The 20,220-nt window shown below is 40.3% G+C and overlaps 1 protein-coding gene across 1 annotated transcript in view; it reads left to right on the top strand.

The window, feature by feature from the left end:
* Positions 1–700: 700 nt before the first annotated feature.
* kcnk12 (potassium channel, subfamily K, member 12) overlaps positions 701–20,220 on the top strand; it is a 32,465-nt gene continuing 12,945 nt past the window's right edge. Inside the window, exon 1 of the mRNA XM_017412782.3 lies at positions 701–1,823. Within this exon, the coding sequence (XP_017268271.1) occupies positions 1,484–1,823 (340 nt within the window). The 5' untranslated portion in view covers positions 701–1,483. The remainder of the gene's footprint in view (positions 1,824–20,220) is intronic.

The following is a 20,220-nucleotide window of genomic DNA, read 5'->3' as shown; positions in this document are numbered from 1 at the left end:
TTCAGAATAATTTCATAAAGAAGCTGTATTCATAATCAGATAGTTAATCATCAGCTGATATTTTTAGCATATAGCTCCTCAGAAATGAGAACATGCAATTTTTACATTGATTTTAAATTATGTTTGTTGTCTTTGCTGTTTTCTGACATTTATTAGAAAGCTAATTTTTAAAAATTTTATTTTTACGTCCTCTACTTACATTTAAGGTTCACTGCCGAATGTAAAAGAGTGATAATGTTTTGGCTTGTGTCTGTGTTTGTTTATCTGTTGTATTAGGAAAATATTAGAACAAAAAACAGGCCCATTCATGTTCAAAATAGTGGCAGGTGCCCAACAATAAGGCAAGAAAATCTGACAAAAAGGGCAGGACTTCATCTTTGGCTCATTTATTAGTGCTAGGTTTGTGTTAGCAAAATATCTCATGAACCAGAGGATGGATTTTGATTAAACTCAACAACCCAAAAATGGCTAAAACCCGGTCAAATTTACAAATATAGAGCTAAAATCTGACGTGGTAGTAGCTGAAAGTCATCATTAATTGATTGATTGCATACCCCGCAACATGACATCATTTTCAAGGTTTGGTTGTGGCATAAAAGGCGGCGGGCGATATGCATACCTTTTAAGAAACACATGTTTTAAACGTGTGATTTAAAAGCAGTTTGCATTATGTTTTTTTTTTTTTTTTTTTTAGGTTTCTGCATTTTGCTCCCACTGTGCAAATGATGAGTTTAATGAGTTGAGCGGCCTCAGTGCGCATGGCACACGTTGTCAGCTTCTGCCCAGGAGAGAAAATGTAAATCCTGTCATCTGAAGACAAGTGAGGGAGACGCACGGGGAATACTCCTCTTTCTCTGCCAACTGCACTCACTAGTCCCCGATTTATAGCGAGGAGTGATCTCACCATATGCGCTGCTTTGGGATTCAGTGTGCCACTGTACAACATGCACACAAAGGCTCCGGCTCCGATCTCTCCAGGACAAGCAAGTCTGTGGATGTGTCACTGACAGCCGGATTATTCCTGACACACGTGAATCTGTCGTTTTGCAGAATTCTGAGCATCATTTCGAAATTTTAAAGAGGAAGAATTTTGGTGCAGGGGACCTGGAGGATACTGCTGCTTGCTCTTTTTTTTTTTTTTTTTTTTTTTTTGCACAAAGGCGCGCGTCCTGTTGGATTTAAGCTGCAGTCCACTTCACACCAACAGCATTGCCACAACCGTGAGTGGGAATGTTATGAAACTATATTCCGGCAGCTTTTCCCAGACTTCGATCCGCAAGTGTGTCAGTTTCCTGACATTCGGCAGCAAATTGTCACTTCTCCAAACAATGAGGCAGCGTGGTGCGCAAAGTAGGGGAAATGTTGCATGCGCAGCGGGAGAGCAGGACTGTGACTTCCAGAGGACGCCCGCAGCCGACCCGTGAACTCCGCCTTCGATGCGGAGCGTGTCGCTGTCCGACGCGCGTGTGGTGCTGAAATTTGGATGATGCCTGGCCGGCGGCTGCAGGGCTGCCGCTCCCTGCACTTCAACGAGGACAACGGCCGCTTCGTGCTGCTCGCCGTCCTCATCCTGCTGTACCTGCTGTGCGGCGCTGCGGTCTTCTCGGCCATAGAGAGGCCCTCGGAGCTGCGGGCTCACGGCCGCTGGAACGGGACGCTCCTCAACTTTAGCGAGACCTTCAACATCAGCCTGCAGGACCTCAACTCTTTCCTGCGGGAGTACGAGGCTGCCATCGCCGCCGGGATCCGGGCTGACGCACTCAGACCGAGATGGGATTTTACAGGCGCGTTTTACTTTGTTGGGACTGTGGTGTCGACTATAGGTGGGTGATCGCTGCAGCATTCACAGATTTCCCTAACCCTTAAGTAAAACTGGTTGCAGTCATGTTGCTCTGCCAGAACACTTGGAAACTACAAGAAACACACAAGGCTTTAGAGAAAGAAAGAAAATTTTAAGTTTGCAGTTATGAAGTTAAATCATGAGAAAAACACAACCCGAATTCCAAAAAAAATGGTATATTGTGTAAAATGTAAACAAAAAAACAGAATTTAATGGTTTGCAAATCTCATAAACCCATATTTCGTTCACGTAAAACATAGTAAACATATTAAAACTAAGAAACTGCATAATTTTCTGATTTTAGATTCCCCGATTTTAGATTTTTATGGGAGCAACACATCTCAAAAAAGTGGGGCCAGGGCCATTTTAACATTTTGATGCATCTCCTCTTCTTTTAACATCAGTCCATAAGTGTCTAGGAACTGAAGAGACCAGCTGCTGGAGCTTTTGGGGGGGGGTAATGCTGTCCCATTCCAGATATTCAACAGTCCAGGGTGTTTTTAGTGAGAGGTCTGGACTGCATACAGGCCACTTCAGCACCCAGACTCCTCTCCTATGAAGCCATGCTGTTCTAATGGATGCAGTGTGCAGTTTAGCATTGACTCCTTTAAATTTGCAAGGCTTTCCAAGAAAAAAACACTGGATGAGAGCATATGCTGTTCTTAAACCTGTATAAACGGCTTGCATTGATGGTACCTTTCCAATTATGAAAGGTGCCTGTGCCAGAGACACTAATGCACCCCCATACCACCAGAGGGGCAGGCTTTTAATCTGTGCACTGATAACAGGCTGGATGGTCTCTGTCCTCTTTTGTATGGAGGATGTGGTGTCCATGGTTTCCAAAAAAGGAATTTCTGATTTTGTCAAATCCTACTGGTGCTTTAACTGCTCATTTCCTGTTTTTCCCGCCTGTGTCCAGCAATTTGTCTACTCCCAGTTTTAATGTTTTAGTTTGTTCTTGGCAGCCACAACAGCATTTTTCTTTATGAAAAACCTTTTTGGTAATTCCAATCTGACTCCGTCTCTGAGCCCGCATTTTGGGCCCTCTCCACACATAAAACTTAATAGCTTTTGCTTTTTTTGTAAGTCATGTGCTACATTTTGGCTGTGATAGACTTTGGAAATGGGGCAACATCTGACTCGTCTGCCATTTGGAACGATCACTCTCATCCCCGGTTATAGGACAGCACTCATGGGTGTGCTTTCCTTTTTTTTGGCCATATTTCCCTTCAAACTATCAGGAATGTCAATGAGAAGCCCCTTTCTACTCCCCCCATTTAACATTTACTCATGCAATAGGTCAGAAAAGAGCAAGTGTACCTCCCAGGGCAACCCGAGGGCCAACGGTGTGATGTTCTGAATGCCTGATGACTCCCACACCCACTTTTCCCCACCCCTCTCCCACACCCTTAGACAGACAGAAAATAGCCACAGCATTCTGTGACTGAATAAATGTAAATGGGTAAAACACTCCAAGTAATAATCCAATCTGACAGCAGCTCCGACTCTGACCTTGCCCTAAAAACATAAACAGATATACAGTAAACAATGTCCCACCCCTGGCTCTGACTTTTAATTGAAAACTGCACGGAGGGAGGAGGGAAACTGATGGTTATGTGGGTTATGATTGCACAGAGGTAATTGATTTCACATAAGCAGAAACCCTGTCACAACTTTATTTACTGTAGACCTGTCAGAGGAGCGTTATTGGCCCTCCCACCTTCCACTCTTAGATACACAAATGTAGTCATAGGGAGCTTTCAGACACTCAGCCACAAGGGAGGGAACCACAGCAGCTGTGTTTGCCCACATGTCTACAGCAGGTTGTCATCTTTTTTGTACTCTTCTTGTCATGCAGCATCACTGTCTTCCCCCGACAGGCGAACTGACTCAGCTGTTTGGGTGGAATAAGGAAATCAGGGTGATGCTGATATTCTTTATCTCTCCCCAGTTGTTTTTATAGGTGTGCATAAAATTCTTTCTGCGGTTTTGTTTAGCTTTGATCTCCTCCACCCCCCCAATCCTCTGGCTTGCGTGCTACTTTTTCAGCATGCTTGTGAGCCGCTGATATAAAAGGGATTTGAGGACCTCCCCACACCACGCTCTATCAGAGCGGCATCCCCCCTGTGCACTCTGGACGCTCCTCCCAAACTTCCTGTCTCTAACTCTGCCGTGCCAGAGGCTTCAGATAAGCAGTGACTCTTTGCTCCCCTTGATGTGCCTCCACAGCATCACTTTGAAGAATGAAAGCACAGCTCTGACCACATGATGATGTTGTTTACCAGGAGGTTTTGCACTGAATCAGTGGCTGTTAGCGCTTTAACTCATGTATTGTTTAAATGTGGTCTGAACACCTGCAATACTGTGAGGTCTTGGCCATGTTTAGTTTTTACTGTTATGAATGAAAACAAATGATGCTCTGCAGTTTGGAGTGTGCTATACAGTTTTCCTTGAACAAGTAATTATAACTTAAAGCGACATCCACAGGGACACCATTTGGCCAAGTACAAGAGGTACTTTAAAACTAGAATTGTATAATCACCTAGGACATTTGTTACTTCCTAAAAATAACCCAGAAGGCCATTTCCACATAAGTGCAAACTCCACCTTAAGTGTTTTTTTTTTTTTTTTTTTTTGAACAAGCCACAGCGTTTTTGTAAAGAGGTAGGATGGGAGAAGTTGATCCCATTAAAAGCAGCACTTTCAACTATAGATTGCTGATTTAAAACATTGTTGTTGAAGTTTTGGGAGATGAGTGTCGTCCAATGTGGGATTCTAGCTGTTCAGCAGGCCTGGGTCTTTGCTAGACTTTTGCTGGATGTGAGCGCATGTTGTTCTAAAATCTCTCATGCATTATCTATTATGCACTGATGGTGCCTTTCCAGATGTGTAAGCTATCCATGCCAGAGACACTAATGTAGCCCCATACCATCAGAGAGGCAGGCTTTTTAACTGTCAACTGACAACAGTCCCTCTCCTCTTTAGTACAGAGGATGTGGTGTTTGTGGTTTCCAAAATGTTTTTTAAATTTCAATTTGTCTGACCAAAGAACAGGTTTTTTTTTTTTACCTCAGTCCATTTTAAATGTACTTCGGAACAAAGAGGCTGGCAGCATTTCTAGATGGTGTTCACAAATGGCTTCTTCTTTGCCTGATAGAGCTTTAGCCTGTATTTGTGCGTGAGTGTTTTGTGGAAGTCTTCCTGAGCCCATGCAGTGATGTCCAGAACAGCATCAAACCTGTTTTTGATGCAGTGCTGCCGAAGGGCCTGAAGATCACAGGCATCTAATACTTGCTCTCAGTCATTTTTGATAATTTATGAACTGCAGATGATGTAATATTGTAAGTCTTTTCTTTTCTTTTTCTTTTTTTGAACATTATTCTGAAATTGTTCCACTATTCTTTCCCCCTCAGACTTGTAAAGCTTTTCTCATCTTTACTTCTGAGTAATGTTTTTATACCCAGTCCTCTTATTCGTCTTAGTTTGAGTGTTGCGTTGCTGATTAAAAATGTGGGTTTGTGAGATTCGCAAATCATTGCATTAAGTTTTTATTTATATTTTACACAATGTTCCAGCTTTTTTTGGAACTGGGGTTATATTAATATTTTCAAGTTTGTTGGTTTTTTTTTTTCAAAAACCTAACCAGGAACAGGGACCGCCAAGGCTGGAAATTTTCCATCAAGACATATAATCTTTCTCAGCTGTAGACCTGTTGACACTGACGTCTTTCAGCTGACAACTAAAGAGGAAATATTTTTCCTAGAGAATCTTAGTCTGTCTGTCAACCATGATAATGATTCCCCAAAGGGCCGTAAATGCCTAATGACGTTGGTTGTTCTCTATTTTTTCCTCCAGTGCTTCTAGCAGCTTTGATTATTCAATTATTAATGATGGTATTCAACCTGGTGGGCCAGACGTCTGTTGTAGACAATCAGGAGACGATCCAAAACATCTGGCTTTAATGGAGTTTTTCTTTCTTCAGTTATGATATATATAGCTGATTCTATAGTAGCATGTACATGAACTTGTTTGGAAGCTATTATTGGAAACTTTTGTTACACCTTTAAACTGACTCTGTCTGTCTGTAGGCTGATGAGGGGTTTGAGTCAAAGGGCCTCCAGCACAAACACAACTTGAAGCCTGGCAGGATAAATTATAAATGTGACTGAGTTTTTACAAACTTAGCAGTCAGAACTAAGGCTGATCTCTAAAACAGATCAGGACATGCAGGGGGAAGAGAGGACACACGTTGGGGTGTATGAACACACAAGGTTTGCCCAAGTCAAAATTATCGGACATATATAAATGCTACAGCTGGAATGAGATGGACAGTGTCACAAATTTGAACCCATGTTTTACAGTGGCAGTTGGGTAATTAAAGTTAGACATCCAAAAAACAAAGCCTGCTCATGGGGCATAGATTGAACTTATGAGCATGCCCAAGTCAGCACCCCTCCTCCTTCTTCCCCACCTTGAGTTCCACTTCTTCTCCATCTGAATTAACTTGGATGAAGGACTAAGGTAATCATGGCTTGTGTCTGGATCTTTGGTCAGTTTGGGGCTTCAACAGAGGATTATATCAGTCATTGCTCTTGTAGGTGAGCGAGAAATGACAACATAACTGTATAAGGATAAGGGCTTTGGTGTTGAGGTTGAATATCACCAAAAGTTAATTGAGAGACCTAGTTATATGGATTGGCAAAAGACACAAAGTGGAGTGTAGCTTCCAGCTTCTGGTCTGATTGTTCTGTTTGTCTATTGTACTGAGAATAGGAGCCCTAGGAAAAGTTTACTTTTATTTTTTGGAGAAAATATTGCATTCAGTGTTGTGTACATTCACCTACAATGGTTAAAATTCTGTTCTTGCCAAATGATGGTGGCACGTAAGTCACAGCATTAGGAGTTGTGTGGATTCAGGGACAAATTGCAGCTGGTAGAATATATAAAAAAAACTGAAATGGGTTTAGTTGATGATTTGTTCTGGTCTCAGGTTGGCTACAGAGAGAAAGGTTAGTCCAACACTTCAAATGAGATGATGTGAATGAAACCACTGAAGCTCCAGTGAGTGAATGAAGTCAAGGGCAGTTAGGTGGGCCTTTTGCAGAGTCAGGTTGTTTGTTTTGGGTTAACCTGACTCCAGACCTAATTTATTTAAAGAAACCATGCAGGCATGGCAGTAAGGGTCCAGGATCTGCTTTAGACCTTTGAATTGAGCGGTTAGGGTTGACATTACATGAACCTGGCTGACATCTCAAACTGAAATTTAATCTGTCAGGGAACAGAACCAACTTTACTTTTTTTCTTTTGCCTGCTATGTGTACAAAGGGTTTTTAATGTTTATCTAGACGATGGAGGGTTGATCCACTCTGATTAGAAGCACTACTCATATGAAGCCAACTTGGCAGGCAGAAGCTCTCAGTTGCTGATATTGTAATGTCTCTGCTGAGAGTGGAAAGGACAAAGATAAAGAATATTTTTCAATAGAAGAGTGTTGTGAAAGCTTTTGAATTGTGACAGGCATCTAACTCAGTAGGGTCAAACTTATTAGGATTGATCTGAATAGTGAGGCAGCAAAGTGACCATAGTTTCTGATGATTCATCTGTGAAAAACTGCCAAAAAGTATTTTATGTAATTCTCTATTGTGCTGAAAGCCCATCGAGGGAAGTTACATATTCTGCTGTAGGTCAAGAGAGCTGTGGGAATAAAGCCAGTGGACATTATGTTTAGATGATGTCTTTCTGCAACATTTTCGGGGGTGGTTACTCAAGCACATTGCAGTCTAAATTTACTGGTGTAAGCTGTTGGTAACCCCTCAGGTAACTAATTCAACTTTCATTTACAAAGATCATAAATGGGATCTTCCTGAATATCCCCAATCCATCCTCCTGGTCAAGGAAGAGGAGAAGTTTACCAGCATTTATACCTTAGACTGGAGGACCAAATATTTTTGGCATCTCTCAGGTGAAGATCAGAGAGGTGAATCTTGGATTGTCTCCCCCATTCGGCAGAGGCCTAAGCAATGTGGCATCTGCCCTAAGGGGGACACTCAGGTAGCAGATGTTTGCATAATGTGGGAATGAAGCTGCTGCTTACCAAAGCAAAAGAAGCACTAAGTCAATCAGGGCCACAAGAACTATACTGTCTGCTGTAACATTTCTTTTGGACCAAAAGATTCATGGGGAGGGGGACAGGAACTGGTGGCCGAACTGAGTTGAAGGTGCTTTTAATATTTCTAATTAAGAACTGTTGTGTTGAATAGACGTTTTGACCTCCAAGGAATTGGCAGACAGTGTTCGTGTCTGCTGGTTTATTTCTTGATCTCAGATTTCTTGATCTTATTGATTCAGGCAAGTAGCAGATGTTGAAGATGCAGAGCTTGGCAAAACTGAAACTGGTTGGAATCCAAAAGAGGCAGGAGGGAAGCCGGAGGGAAGGCCTGGGATTCTGGGAAACAGAACGGAGATTAAAATTAGATGAAGTCAAAACTAGCTGAAGGACATAAGCAATGGGTGAAACAAGACTAACAATGTCACAAAGTTTACAATCTGGTAGGAAGTGATGAGAAACGGCTGGATGCCAGACTTTTTGGCAGATTCTGTCTTTATCTTATTGTGTTACACTGAACTGCCCCCCTTTTTAAAATCATCCTCATGGTTGTGTTGGCCTACATTTGAGCCTCAGTTTTACTATTTTCATTCTCATTAAAGAGGGCACAACAGTCTGCTCAGAGAACACAATTTCCATCAGTAAAAACACTATTTATAACATTCAGGGTAGCTTGATGGGCGACTTCTGCCAATTAGGACAATGCCATGTAGTCTTTTGAGAACCTGTGGGTCTCATTATGTGTCGCTGCAATGACATTTTAGAGAAATGTTTTGTCAGTTTTGAAAGGCTGTTAAAGGAGCGCTTGCCAAGAAATCAAGTAATGGCTTTAAATTTGTTGAGACAAAGTGGATAAAGCCAGTTTGGCAGTTTTGTGGACATGGGTTGTTTATTCTTTGGGATGGACTGTTTCCTGTCTCTTCTTACCCCTGGCTGCTGCTGCTGCTGTAGCTTGTTTCTCTACAACACTTGTAGCCGCCCACGCACAGAGACCACAAAGGCAGACAATGCAAATAAGACCGTTTAACAGCACACAAGCAGTGTTTGCTTAAAACAAGGCCCGATATGATCTCTGTGCAGTTTAAGGCTTGCATAATGAGGAGAAATGTGAGGAGGGGGCGGGGTTAGGAGAGACTGTAATTTTGTGGGGGGGGCTGAACTGTAAGGAACTGTGTTGCATCCAGATGATAAGAAACACTTGAGATATCGATTTCTTTCATCACAAACCGCCCGTCTGAAAACTGATCATTAAAACACTGTAGTTTATGTCTGCACAGCACATCCTCTGAGCACTACATCTTGGAATATTGCATAAGATTCAGCATTACATTATTTTCAAGGTTAGATCAAAATGGCTACAACTCAGTATCTCTCCATAAGGTGATTTCAGCTGTGGTGAGGACCTAAAAAGACAAGAGAGAGAAACATTACACTTAGAGGCAGATTTACCAAACTCTGCAAATTAGTGTTTCTTTCTGAATTATGTCGTGGCTGCAGAAATGTCAAGATGTGAGGGTGAGATAACAATAGTCTGTCAATCCGCAAAGCAGCTTCTTACTGAAATGACTAAAGGGGTCCATAAGGAGCAGCTCAAATTAGTACAAAGTTGCCAACAAGCAGACTTGTCAATAATCCAGAGGCTGTAATTTATCAGCAACACAAACTGAGAAAAGACCTGGATGCCTGTTTGGATGTTTCCGATGAGCTTTTTTGAGATTGTTTATCAAGTCAATATATAAACTCCCACATTCTCAAAATGATTGTGTAGCTGGAGCAATAATGTTTTTGCCCATGCCTGTGTGTGTTTGTGTGTCTGCCTCTAGAATCACTGGATGGATTTGAATGGAAACTTGCAGAATGTAATCAATAGACATAAATATACATCTAATTAACTTTTATAAACAATCTGATTCAACATGGATCGGCCTTAAAACAAAACAGAAATGGTTATAATTCAGCTAATTTTACAGGCATTGAGCTAAAATGCAATGTGGTTGTAGCTGAGAGTCATCAAACTTACCAACACAATTTCACATGAAGTTGTGCATAACGTTACTTTCAAGATTTGACCAAAACAGCTACAAATCCATCATTAAATGACCTTAGTCCTAAACTCGGATGCATTTCTTTGAGAATTTCTAGACTTTTGATTGCACTCTCTTAAGTTACTACATATAAAACCAAATCTTATGTTCAGGAACAGATAGCCCACATAAATGAGGAAGACTAAAAGCTTAAAAAAACTACAAAAACTGATTGCATTTGCCAAACAGCCAGCTGTTCCTGCAGTCTGCTGTCCAGCTAAAAAATAACTCAGGATAAAAGCTGTTAACATCCTGCTGTGAATACTTCCTGGAAGTTTGTTAAGTTTATATTTCCTCTTTAGTCGTTCACAGCAGAGGAAAAGTAAGGATGATAAGGTCCCAGCGCCAGGTTATAGTGTGTTCATTAAAACAATGTTCTGGGCTCTAATTTAGAGCTGCTCTTGGATAATAAATCCTGACAGTGGCAAAAGGATGAAAAACCTGACTTAGCAAAAGCCTCAGTAAATCTGCCCCTTCTTGTAAAAACGTGTCTGCTACTTCAGATTTTAAAGATTCTTCAGGATTTCCGCTGTTTGATTTCATTTTCTCGCTGCACTCATCTGAAACCCTCAGAATTTAGTGAAACGCAGAACAGATGAGAGTTGATAGAGCATGAGTTGATAATGACATAAAGAGAGCTGGAAAGCGAGTCAGTTATGGATTAAATGTCACTGAGTCACTTGATGAAGTCAGAATAAATGCTAGCACTGCAAACGCCTGTTGTGTTTGTGGATTAGATGCTGCGTTTTCAGAGAAAGCCCGTTCAAAATGATCAGTAAATGTAATGTAACTCACTGGAGCTCATTCACACTACTAAATGAGAACACTGATAAAATGAACAGCTTTGCAACAAAGCTGTATGTGACAGGATTTCTATTATTAGATTCTTAATTATTATTATAGATTCAACAATGTCATCAGTCAGTTTAAAAGTAATAATGCAACATATCTTTAAATCGTTTCAAAATATAGAAATAGTTTGTGAAGTAGCTTTTTTACTTTTGAAAAATGAATTGCAATCCTGATATAGTGACTTTGCTAAAACAGTCATTTAATGTTCTAAAGATCAAGATGATGCCAAAATGTTCAAGAAGTCTTTCTTTTTTCCAGATTTTGGTTTAGAGTAGTCTGTGATATCAATTGGCAGGTGGAAACTTTTTCTTATTATTTTATAATAGGCAAATAAATATTTTACCTTGAAGGAATGCATATCACCCGCCACCTATCATGTCAGTCTTAAACTGAGATCTGCAAACACTCCAAATTTTAGCACAATATCTGTAAAACTGAAAAAATTAAATTTCCATATCATTTGTAATTTTTGCAAATATAAAGTATTAGTTGCCTGAAAAAGGTGTTTTTGTAACCGTTTAATAAAACATTAAATGTAACTTCCAAGATAAATGAGTAATAATGACCATAAAAGAAACAAATGTATGATCACTGATCTTTTCTTTAGTCTTTTATTTCCATGGTGGATTTTTCCTCTGGTTTTTTTTTTTTTCCTAATTTAAAAAGTGTTGACTTTGCAGCTGAATTGTATCGACTCTCTCTCTTTCTCGTTTGAGGTCTGTTAGACTATTACATGCCTCCCTGACTAGACCGCTTGTGTCTGAAGAAGAACAGCAAACCAATTGTCTTCCTCGCACTCTAGTTCACTTCGTAATTCACGAGTCGCTGAGGTTACAAGCCAATGTCACCTCGGAGTGGCGGAGCGTGAGTTTTGGCCTTTAAGCGGTGCAAAAATGCCTCGTGATGGACTGCCTTGCAGGCTGGGGTTTTTACGTTGATGTAGCGCCACTATTTAGATTAAACACTCTGGTGCGGCCTTGCTGGGACAAAACCATCTGTGTTGCCGTTACAGTTGGAGTCTGCACCATCAGGAGGTGGGTGAGATGGGTCTGCAATCTGTGAAAGCAAATTTATTGCTGCACGCCAATGTTTCAGACTTGTTGTTGTTGTCTGTCTCTCACTTAGGTGCTGCTGCCAGACCGACCCAAACAGCCCTCTCCAGGCTGATCGTAATTACCACCGCACACAGTCTTATCTTCATTTCTCTTTTTGATTAGTCTGAAATTAAACAGAGGGATTTTATGGGACTGTGCTGCTCGTGTGCATAAAAAAATACGATATGAGAGTCTCCTTGCAGGAACAGAATGAGCTGGCCAGTGTGACTCTTCCTGGTTTCAGCTGCAGTTTGTTTTCCTCCCCTCTCCTGCCTTTAGATCTCTTTGGACTGCTCTGTGAAATCACAGACTCAGAGGAAATGTCACCGTTAAAAATGGAAAACAGACGGCCTTCAGTCACATGAAAGGCACCACAGGTCTTTTTAGATAGCGCTCAGTCTGGACTCTCAGCTCAAAATTTGTTTCAGCAGTGATTAAGTTGAGCTGGATAGTGCCACAGAGGCATAGCAGGTCTGTGGGGATGAGTCTATTTTCTAAAAGAACCAATTCTGTTACAATAAGCCTAATATCTGACTCAGCATTTTATATAAATAAATGAAAACCTAACTTATAGACCCAGAACCACTGACACTTATTACATTAGGCCTAAATAAGAGAAAAAACCATGGCTAGAGCACTCTGTTACCTCATGGTTAAACTGAAAAAAATTACATAAAATAAATAAAAACCCTAAAGGTGTGAGTCACAACAATAACACTGGGTCTGTAAATTTTAACTGTCAGCCCCCAACAATAAAATATAAAACTAAAAGAAAATCAGCCATCATTAATCTTGCAGAATGGTACAAAACATCAACCGGTGAATAGAAAATGGCAGCCCCGGGGTACCAAGTGGGGGTACGAGTTAGAGAGAGGGACAAATTGACCGACTTTTTCAACCTGCTGTTTACTCTAAATATGATTGGAATTCGTCCAGTTTTGAAAAACCACCCTAAAATCCCAAGAAGCCTCAAATGCAGCTGTTATCTGTGACTTTCAGAGCATAAGTGTTGTAATTTATTGTTTTAAGAGCTTGAGTGTGTTTTCTAAAATTAAAGACAAATTCTGAATCCATCAGAGAGTTCTGAAGTTGAGGTGTCTCATTGTGAGACAAAAACCCGTTAACATTCTGTCTCCTCCAAACACTCCACTCAGACTCCAACCAATCAGAGAGCGCCTGGAATCCTCCTTTTAATTAGTTTAGAGTAGAAAACACTTATTTGGAGGAACTTGGCTCTGTTAGACATTTAATTTACATATCAGCTGTCATCTGGTAGAAGTGAATTAAAGACTGTTATTTTGATGTAAGTGTTAATTTCTTCATTAATGTGTCTTTTTTCTTTGTGGCTGTAGAAGCACTTCCCACGTGTAAATATAAATCACCCAGCTCGTCCTATCGTTTACCCGTGAGATTCAGTCTCAGCTCAGCTGCGTTTGTATTCAGTTCACCGGGCTTGGTACCCATACTCGGATGATGAAGTATCCCCGCTGACCATTCGTTCTGGCTCCATTTCTGCTGTAACTCTTCAATCTCTAGGTGAGACAGCAGATTTCTCATGCCACTGTTGGAACTCTGGCTCTGAAGTTGTTTCCGAGTCGATCTGGATGTTGGGTTCGAACAGTTCCCACATTCTTCCCATACAGCCCCTCTCTTGGAGCTCGCACATATAATGTAGTATTCCAACAGTTTTCTGCCCTCATCATGAATGTCTTGTTCCTGCAGCTTATTTCTCATCAGAACACCTTGGTTCCATAACTTCTCCTGCAGACCTGGTTAATCTGGGCTCATTCTGCAACTGAGGTTGCCCTGAGGTTAGCTGCACTGTGGTTTGGACATGTATACATTTAGATATAAGGTTGAAAATAATAATTTTTACTAATCAGCATCTATGTGTTTAGAAACTGAAAGCAAATCCAAAAATTTATACCATCAACACACCTAAAAAACTGGGAAAGAAAGCAAAGAAAGAGAGAGATGTTTACAGAACAAACAATTAGCATCACTCCACAATGAGCAGAGTTATTGGTGACAGGCGAGTGTGTTGGGAATGGGTATAAAAAGAGCACCTGCCAACAGTTTATTCTGTACAGGCAGTGTTGGTTGGAGCTCATACCTTGAAGAAATGCACATATCCTGCTGACTTTATGTCAGAGTTTTAAATAAGACTCTTATGCAGTCTGTTAAAGATCCTGGTATTCTGTAGAAATCCTAATGACTGAAGGCAAAAACTAGAAACCACTGTTGTATGAAATGTGTCTCCTTGCTGTCCGTCAGATTACACTGCATGAGAAACTTTCCTGAAGCTGAATACAGTAAGAAGGAATTCACATCAACTCTGATGAGATCAGAGAACAGCATTTCAGTGCTGAAAGAAGGACAGCAAACTCTTGTTCTGTAGTTGAGGGCGTTAATGCTTCAGCTTTTTTGGAGTGGAAACAAATGTTGGCTCCTCTGGGCCAAAGATGACAAAGACTGTCCAAAGACTGTGACGGGATGCTGGGTGGGCGATGAGCGCATAAATGATGTGTGTGAGTTGCATTTGGGTGAAGGTGTCACAGAAGCTGAGACATATAGTGGATTTTTTGGGAAATGATACCATCAAGGTGACATGATTTCTTGGGACATTTGTGGTTATTTTTGGAAAACTGTCTATGTGTGTGTGTGTGTGTGTGTGTCTCCTGTTTAAAATCTTTGGCACATCGTGTGGAGAAGAATCACGAAACAACAGTGACCACAGACTGTCGAGCAGCTGAAATCTTCTACTCAGCGAGAACGGTGCCAGATTTGTCCTGGAAAATTACAACAATTAAAATTCTGAGTTCATAAAAGATTAAAGAGTGTAATTAAAAGGAAGGGTGATGTAACGCAGTAAACATTTTTTTTTTTCACACAGCTTTCTATTTTTTTGTTATGGTGGAAGAAAGTTCTAAATACAAAAAGTTGCTCTGTAAACACGCTGAAGCTTCTCCTTATTTTATTCTTATGTTTCAGAAATGAAAGTCTAAACAAATTATTAGCATTTCTGAAAATGGGGTTCGTTAAATAAATGTGAAATTACAAAAAATTATTCATAGCAAATGAAAATGTGGGGTTTTAGATAACATTGTCACTTTGCAGTAAGATCTTCTGTTTGATGCTTTCTGGGTGATTTCTCTGTGCATGTGAGGAATTTCTTCTGATACCACGCATATGAGAATAATTAGTTGGGTTGATTGTTAATTTTTCGTATCTCTGACTTGGTCCTATGATGGGCTGGTCACCTGAACACCGCCTCACGACCCTGAACAGGATGAAGCAGGTAAAGAAAATATGCAAATAGAGAAAAACACAAATAATAAAGAGGAGCAGTAATAAAATAACAATTACAGTTAAACTAAGAATAACTTAAAAAGACAAGAGCTTAAACTGAAAGTGGAAATATAATTTACTGCTGAAGATAAATGGCTGGTCTTATTCTTTTATTCACCTTTTCCTCCACTTCTTCATTTATTTATTTTTCTTGGTGTTTCCTTATTTGATGTGTAAATGCATTCTGTGTGTGTGAGAGGGAAGGAGGCAATCCTGCTGAGAAGCGCAGACTTTAATAAATCCCCATCATACTGGCATACAGGATGCTGTGCACACCTCTGCCTTCTTTTGCTGCAGGTCATAAATCTGCCTTGACTTGCTAAGGCATGTAGTCGCCTTCGTACTGTTTCTCACACACCCAACTTATCATGGCCAAGTGATACCGGGTTCATTTTAGAGGACACAGCATTCTTTTTCCTTCCTGGGCTTCCTTCACTTTAAACTAATTATCTTCTCTTCCTGAAACTGCTCTTTGCACTGACGAGGCAAAAAGAGGCTAAACTCAGATGTGCTCTCTGTCGGCTTTGATTGTGATGGAAACTGTTTGAATTTTACTCAGGAATAAAATTTTGATCATTATAAATTCCTCTGCCAAACTCAGCTGTGTAAAGTGATCTGTTGTTGTTAACTTTCAGCTATGAAAATTTAAATGTTCTCTGTAAGCAGAGGAATCGTTCTTGTGAAACTGTTTTTGCAGATGGCAAAAATAAAGCAATAAAGGGTTCTGTGGAAAGACTATGCATAATTAATAACTTACCTGTTGTAGATCGTTCTTTAAACAACCTCAGTTCGAAAAGATTATTTTGACAGGACTGACAAGCTAACGGCTAGTCCAAGGAGAAGAGCAAAGCAGATTATTGTCATCCTAAAGCAACTCTAATCTCAAAAATTACATAATGGCTCATCAGAAAGCTGTTTTATAAACTTTTCCATCAAAGAAAATTTAGCATGACATGATTCTTTACATAAACATCTATGATCATTTGCAATCACAATTAGCAGAAGCACCTGGTCTTCTTGAACTAACCTTTAGCTACTCGATCCTGTCAGAATTAAACTAGCTAAAGCTACCTATAGCAGGTAAGATATTAATCATTCATAGTCTTCCCTCAGAGCCTCACTTCAAAATATAAAAACGATTCCTTTCAATCAGTAAAATCAAGCTTGCATTTTTTGCAGAATTCAAGAGAACTGCACATTAATTTTACATCTTGTCCAGAAAGAGAATTATCTGCATTTTCAGACAACTGAAAAAGCTGACATTAAAGGGATAGTCTGGTAATTTTTGAAGTGATCTTTTATCAAATAGTTATATTAGTCATAGAGCACAGAGAGAGGAGAAAAGGGTTGACATCTTTGTCCAGGCTGTGCTAATGGCTAACTGAATGCCACTTTAAAAAATGACCAGGCTATCTATTTAAGTCGGTCTGCAGCACTCTGATCTGTCAGCTAACCATCTGTTTCTTTGCATGATGTGAGGCTGCTGCTGTGACAGCTGGGACAGCAGCTACACATATTTTTAATAGCAAAATGCTAACAGCTCAGAGGAACATGTTCAAAGACGGCGTGGTTTAAGAGCTGTCAGATTCGAGATTGATTGCAGTTTATTGAAACCTCATCTCATTTCTTGAAATGCAGTCAGCAAAGCAAACCTAAAACAGGGAAACTTATTAGAAAGTTAAAATTGAATAGATAAACTTTGGAGCATGACCTTGAATCTGTACAATTGTTCATCATTATAATTAAATTACTGTGGGGAAAAAAAAGGTCTGCAACATGTCGTCCCCAGACTCTGAACGCATGTATCACATAACAGGAGTCATACATATTATACATCTGCTTGCTCCATATCATCTGTTTAAATTAGATCATCTTCATGTTCCTTCAGTGAAACCTTGTAAGCCGCTCCATTTTATCTGAGATTTTCCAAAACACACACAGCCCCTCTGCTTTTTGATTCACACACACACACATCGCTTTGATATAAACTGTATTTTCTCTTATTTAAAGAAGTAACCACCAGGATCACATGTGGCTGAAGATATTCTGACATCATTTGCCAGCATTTGCAAGTTATTTTGGCATATCATGGGCACATTTAGTTCCTAGAAAGTAGAGCTCAATCTAATTACGAGCAACAGAGCGTCCCTTCATCGTTTCTCTCAGACAGCTTTCTGAAGTTTCTCCATACGTCATCCAAGACCATTATTGTAGCTGTCACTATCTTTGCAGTCCTGACAGAGATTAGGTTTCCACACAGCCTTTAATTTCATACATTTGTGCTTTCACTTTTCACGTGACTACTCAGTGTCAAGCAATTGTTTCTATCTGGCAAAGGATTTGATTGTTTTCCTGTGATGGCAAGGAAAAAATGAAGTAGCGATGAAAGGCATATGGTATAAGCTCTATAGCTGTTTTATTTATTACCTTAAGCTGGAGGCTTATCTGGCTGGACCTGGACTTGTGTATTTACTTTTGGGAGTAAAACAAAACGGTTTAATGTAGCTAAGCTTTTACTCACACACTGACAGGCAACATACAGTATAAGAGAGATTATAGGTTTATCCTGAAGAAGCTGTTAATCTGATAAAAGTAAGGATCCTCTGTGATCTGACAGATCCAAACCACTGCTTCTGTTTGCAGATAAAACTCAGCGGCGCTCAGTTTGTTTTTGCTTGTAAGCCCCGTTTTTCAAAATCTGTGATCTGTCTTTCTAATGTTTTCAAAATCTTGTTAAGATGAAAAACAGATCGAAAAGTGAAGACAGAAGAATATATATTGGCAAAGATCCAAAAACAATGCAACTATCTTCTTTCTTAACAAAAAGAAAAAAGAAAAAAAATCAATATAGACCACAATGGAAAGCCTTTGGGCTTCCTTTGCCAGAAAATTAAAGACGAGGATACAATTTTAGAATAAAAGGGCTGCCGTTCCTTGAAGCAATATGTATCACAAGCCATCTTTCATGCCAGTTTTAGACTAAAATCATCTCATGTTGAGAAAGGACAGGGTTGTTACTTTATTGTTTTGTTTTTTTTACCGCAGGCTCATTATCAATGCACTGACACGCAGAACAAATGTCATTAATGTGTATTAATATGTGAGCAGAAACTGAAATGAAAATGCTTGTTGGTTTGCCTCAGGGTCCAACAGAAACATTGGCTCTTATTTTTATGCTCTAGTTTAGTATCTCTTCAATTTGTGCGTGGAGAGATGCACAAAATAGCCTTTAATTACCTGACTGACCTTATTTTATCATCTGCTATTTGTAAAGCTGGCAACATGATGTGGATATTTCTGTTCTCGTGCCGCCTGCCAGTGATCTTGGCAGCTCCTCAGCAGATGGTCTGGCGATGATGTCCCAGGTCTGACCACGTTGCGGCTTCCTCGGATCTCTGTCCTTCTCTGCAGACCTCTGCAGTGCCAACGCTGGTGACTAATCATTTCCTGTTCGTCACATAAGTTAGTCATCAGAGGGACAGGTCCGTGCGGTGTCCTTTGCTGCTCCGATGCGCTTATCGGGCCGGTTTCTTGCCACCGGCGGGAACACAGTTGGTTTGACCTGGAGCTACTTTTTAAGCATTAAGAGATCTCATTTGTGGTTTTAAAAACTGTCATGATAAATAAGGGATTTGTTGGGGCTTTTAAGATCGTTTGTGAAAGAATGTCATTTTTGATGATCATCAGCAGCAGCGCTAAGAACAAGAAGGGACTGGACAGATTTTAGCATTCCTTTCATTCGAATTAAAGGCCTAACATTTCTAGAAGAAATGCACGTTGTCTCTCTGCCTTTCATGCTGGAGTTTTAGACTGGAATCAGCTTATGTTGAGAAATGACAGAGCTGCAGCTGTTTTGGTCAAACACACTGTGAATAGGTGTTGTGAATAACCCGGTTACTAAATTGTAGCCCAGTATCTGTAAGACTGACTGAGTTATAACCATTTTTGTTTTGGAAAATTGTCTAGTGCTTCTTTTGGACTAAAAAAAACTAAATGATGCCGCATACTTTGTCTTTGTTTGATATTTCTCCTGCAGTTGTTGCCAGTTAACTCAGACTTTTCATTATATTTCCTCAAACATCAGAGGACTCATAACTGCAGACGCCTCTAACGTTAGACTGAAAGATTTATGGCAGCAGCCTTGTGAGGATGTTCTCCGGTAAACTGAATCGATATGCTTTCTGAGGAAACTTTAATTTGTAAAATGTGACAAGTGGGCTTTGATCAAAACTAATTCACACGCTCCAAGGTGATCTGTCTAAAAAGCACAACACACTCCAGCTATATCTGGTAAATGATGCAGCCTTATATTTCAAACTGACAATTTACCCTTCCTGTAAAAGCAAAAAACAGCCTTTTCTGTTATTGTCTCTGGTTTTGAGCTTCTTATACCCCACAGGTCCGCTGGCTGCTCGCAGGTGCTGACCATCAGGCACCTGTGAGCATACGTTGGCAGTCCCTTATCTCCACAGGCTGGGACTGAACTCTATCCACCCACACAGAGTGGGATTTGTCAGAGACTGTCTCCAGAATTTGGTAGTGGACAGGATGGAATGACTTGCCCGCAGTCCTGACCTCAGCCCCACTGAACACCTGTGGGATCAGCTTGGGCGGGCTCTTTGTTCCAGAGTGACCAACATAATCACACTGGCTGGCTTGAGATAAACGCTGGTTGAAGAACGGGACGCCATCCCGCAGCAGTGTGCGACCAACCTGGTAAGCAGGAAGAGGTGGCAGGCCTGTTGTGGCTGCGTATACAGGTGCTGGTCATAAAATTAGAATATCATGAAAAAGTAGATTGATTTCAGTAATTCCATTTAAAAAGTGAAACTTGTATATTATATTCATACATTACATACAAACTCATATATTTCAAATGTTTATTTCGTTTATTTT

This window comes from Kryptolebias marmoratus, linkage group LG22 (assembly GCF_001649575.2).
Source record: "Kryptolebias marmoratus isolate JLee-2015 linkage group LG22, ASM164957v2, whole genome shotgun sequence".
NCBI lineage: Eukaryota > Metazoa > Chordata > Actinopteri > Cyprinodontiformes > Rivulidae > Kryptolebias > Kryptolebias marmoratus.
The sequence above is the reverse complement of the archived record's forward strand: the minus strand, read 5'-3'. Positions and strand labels throughout refer to the sequence as shown.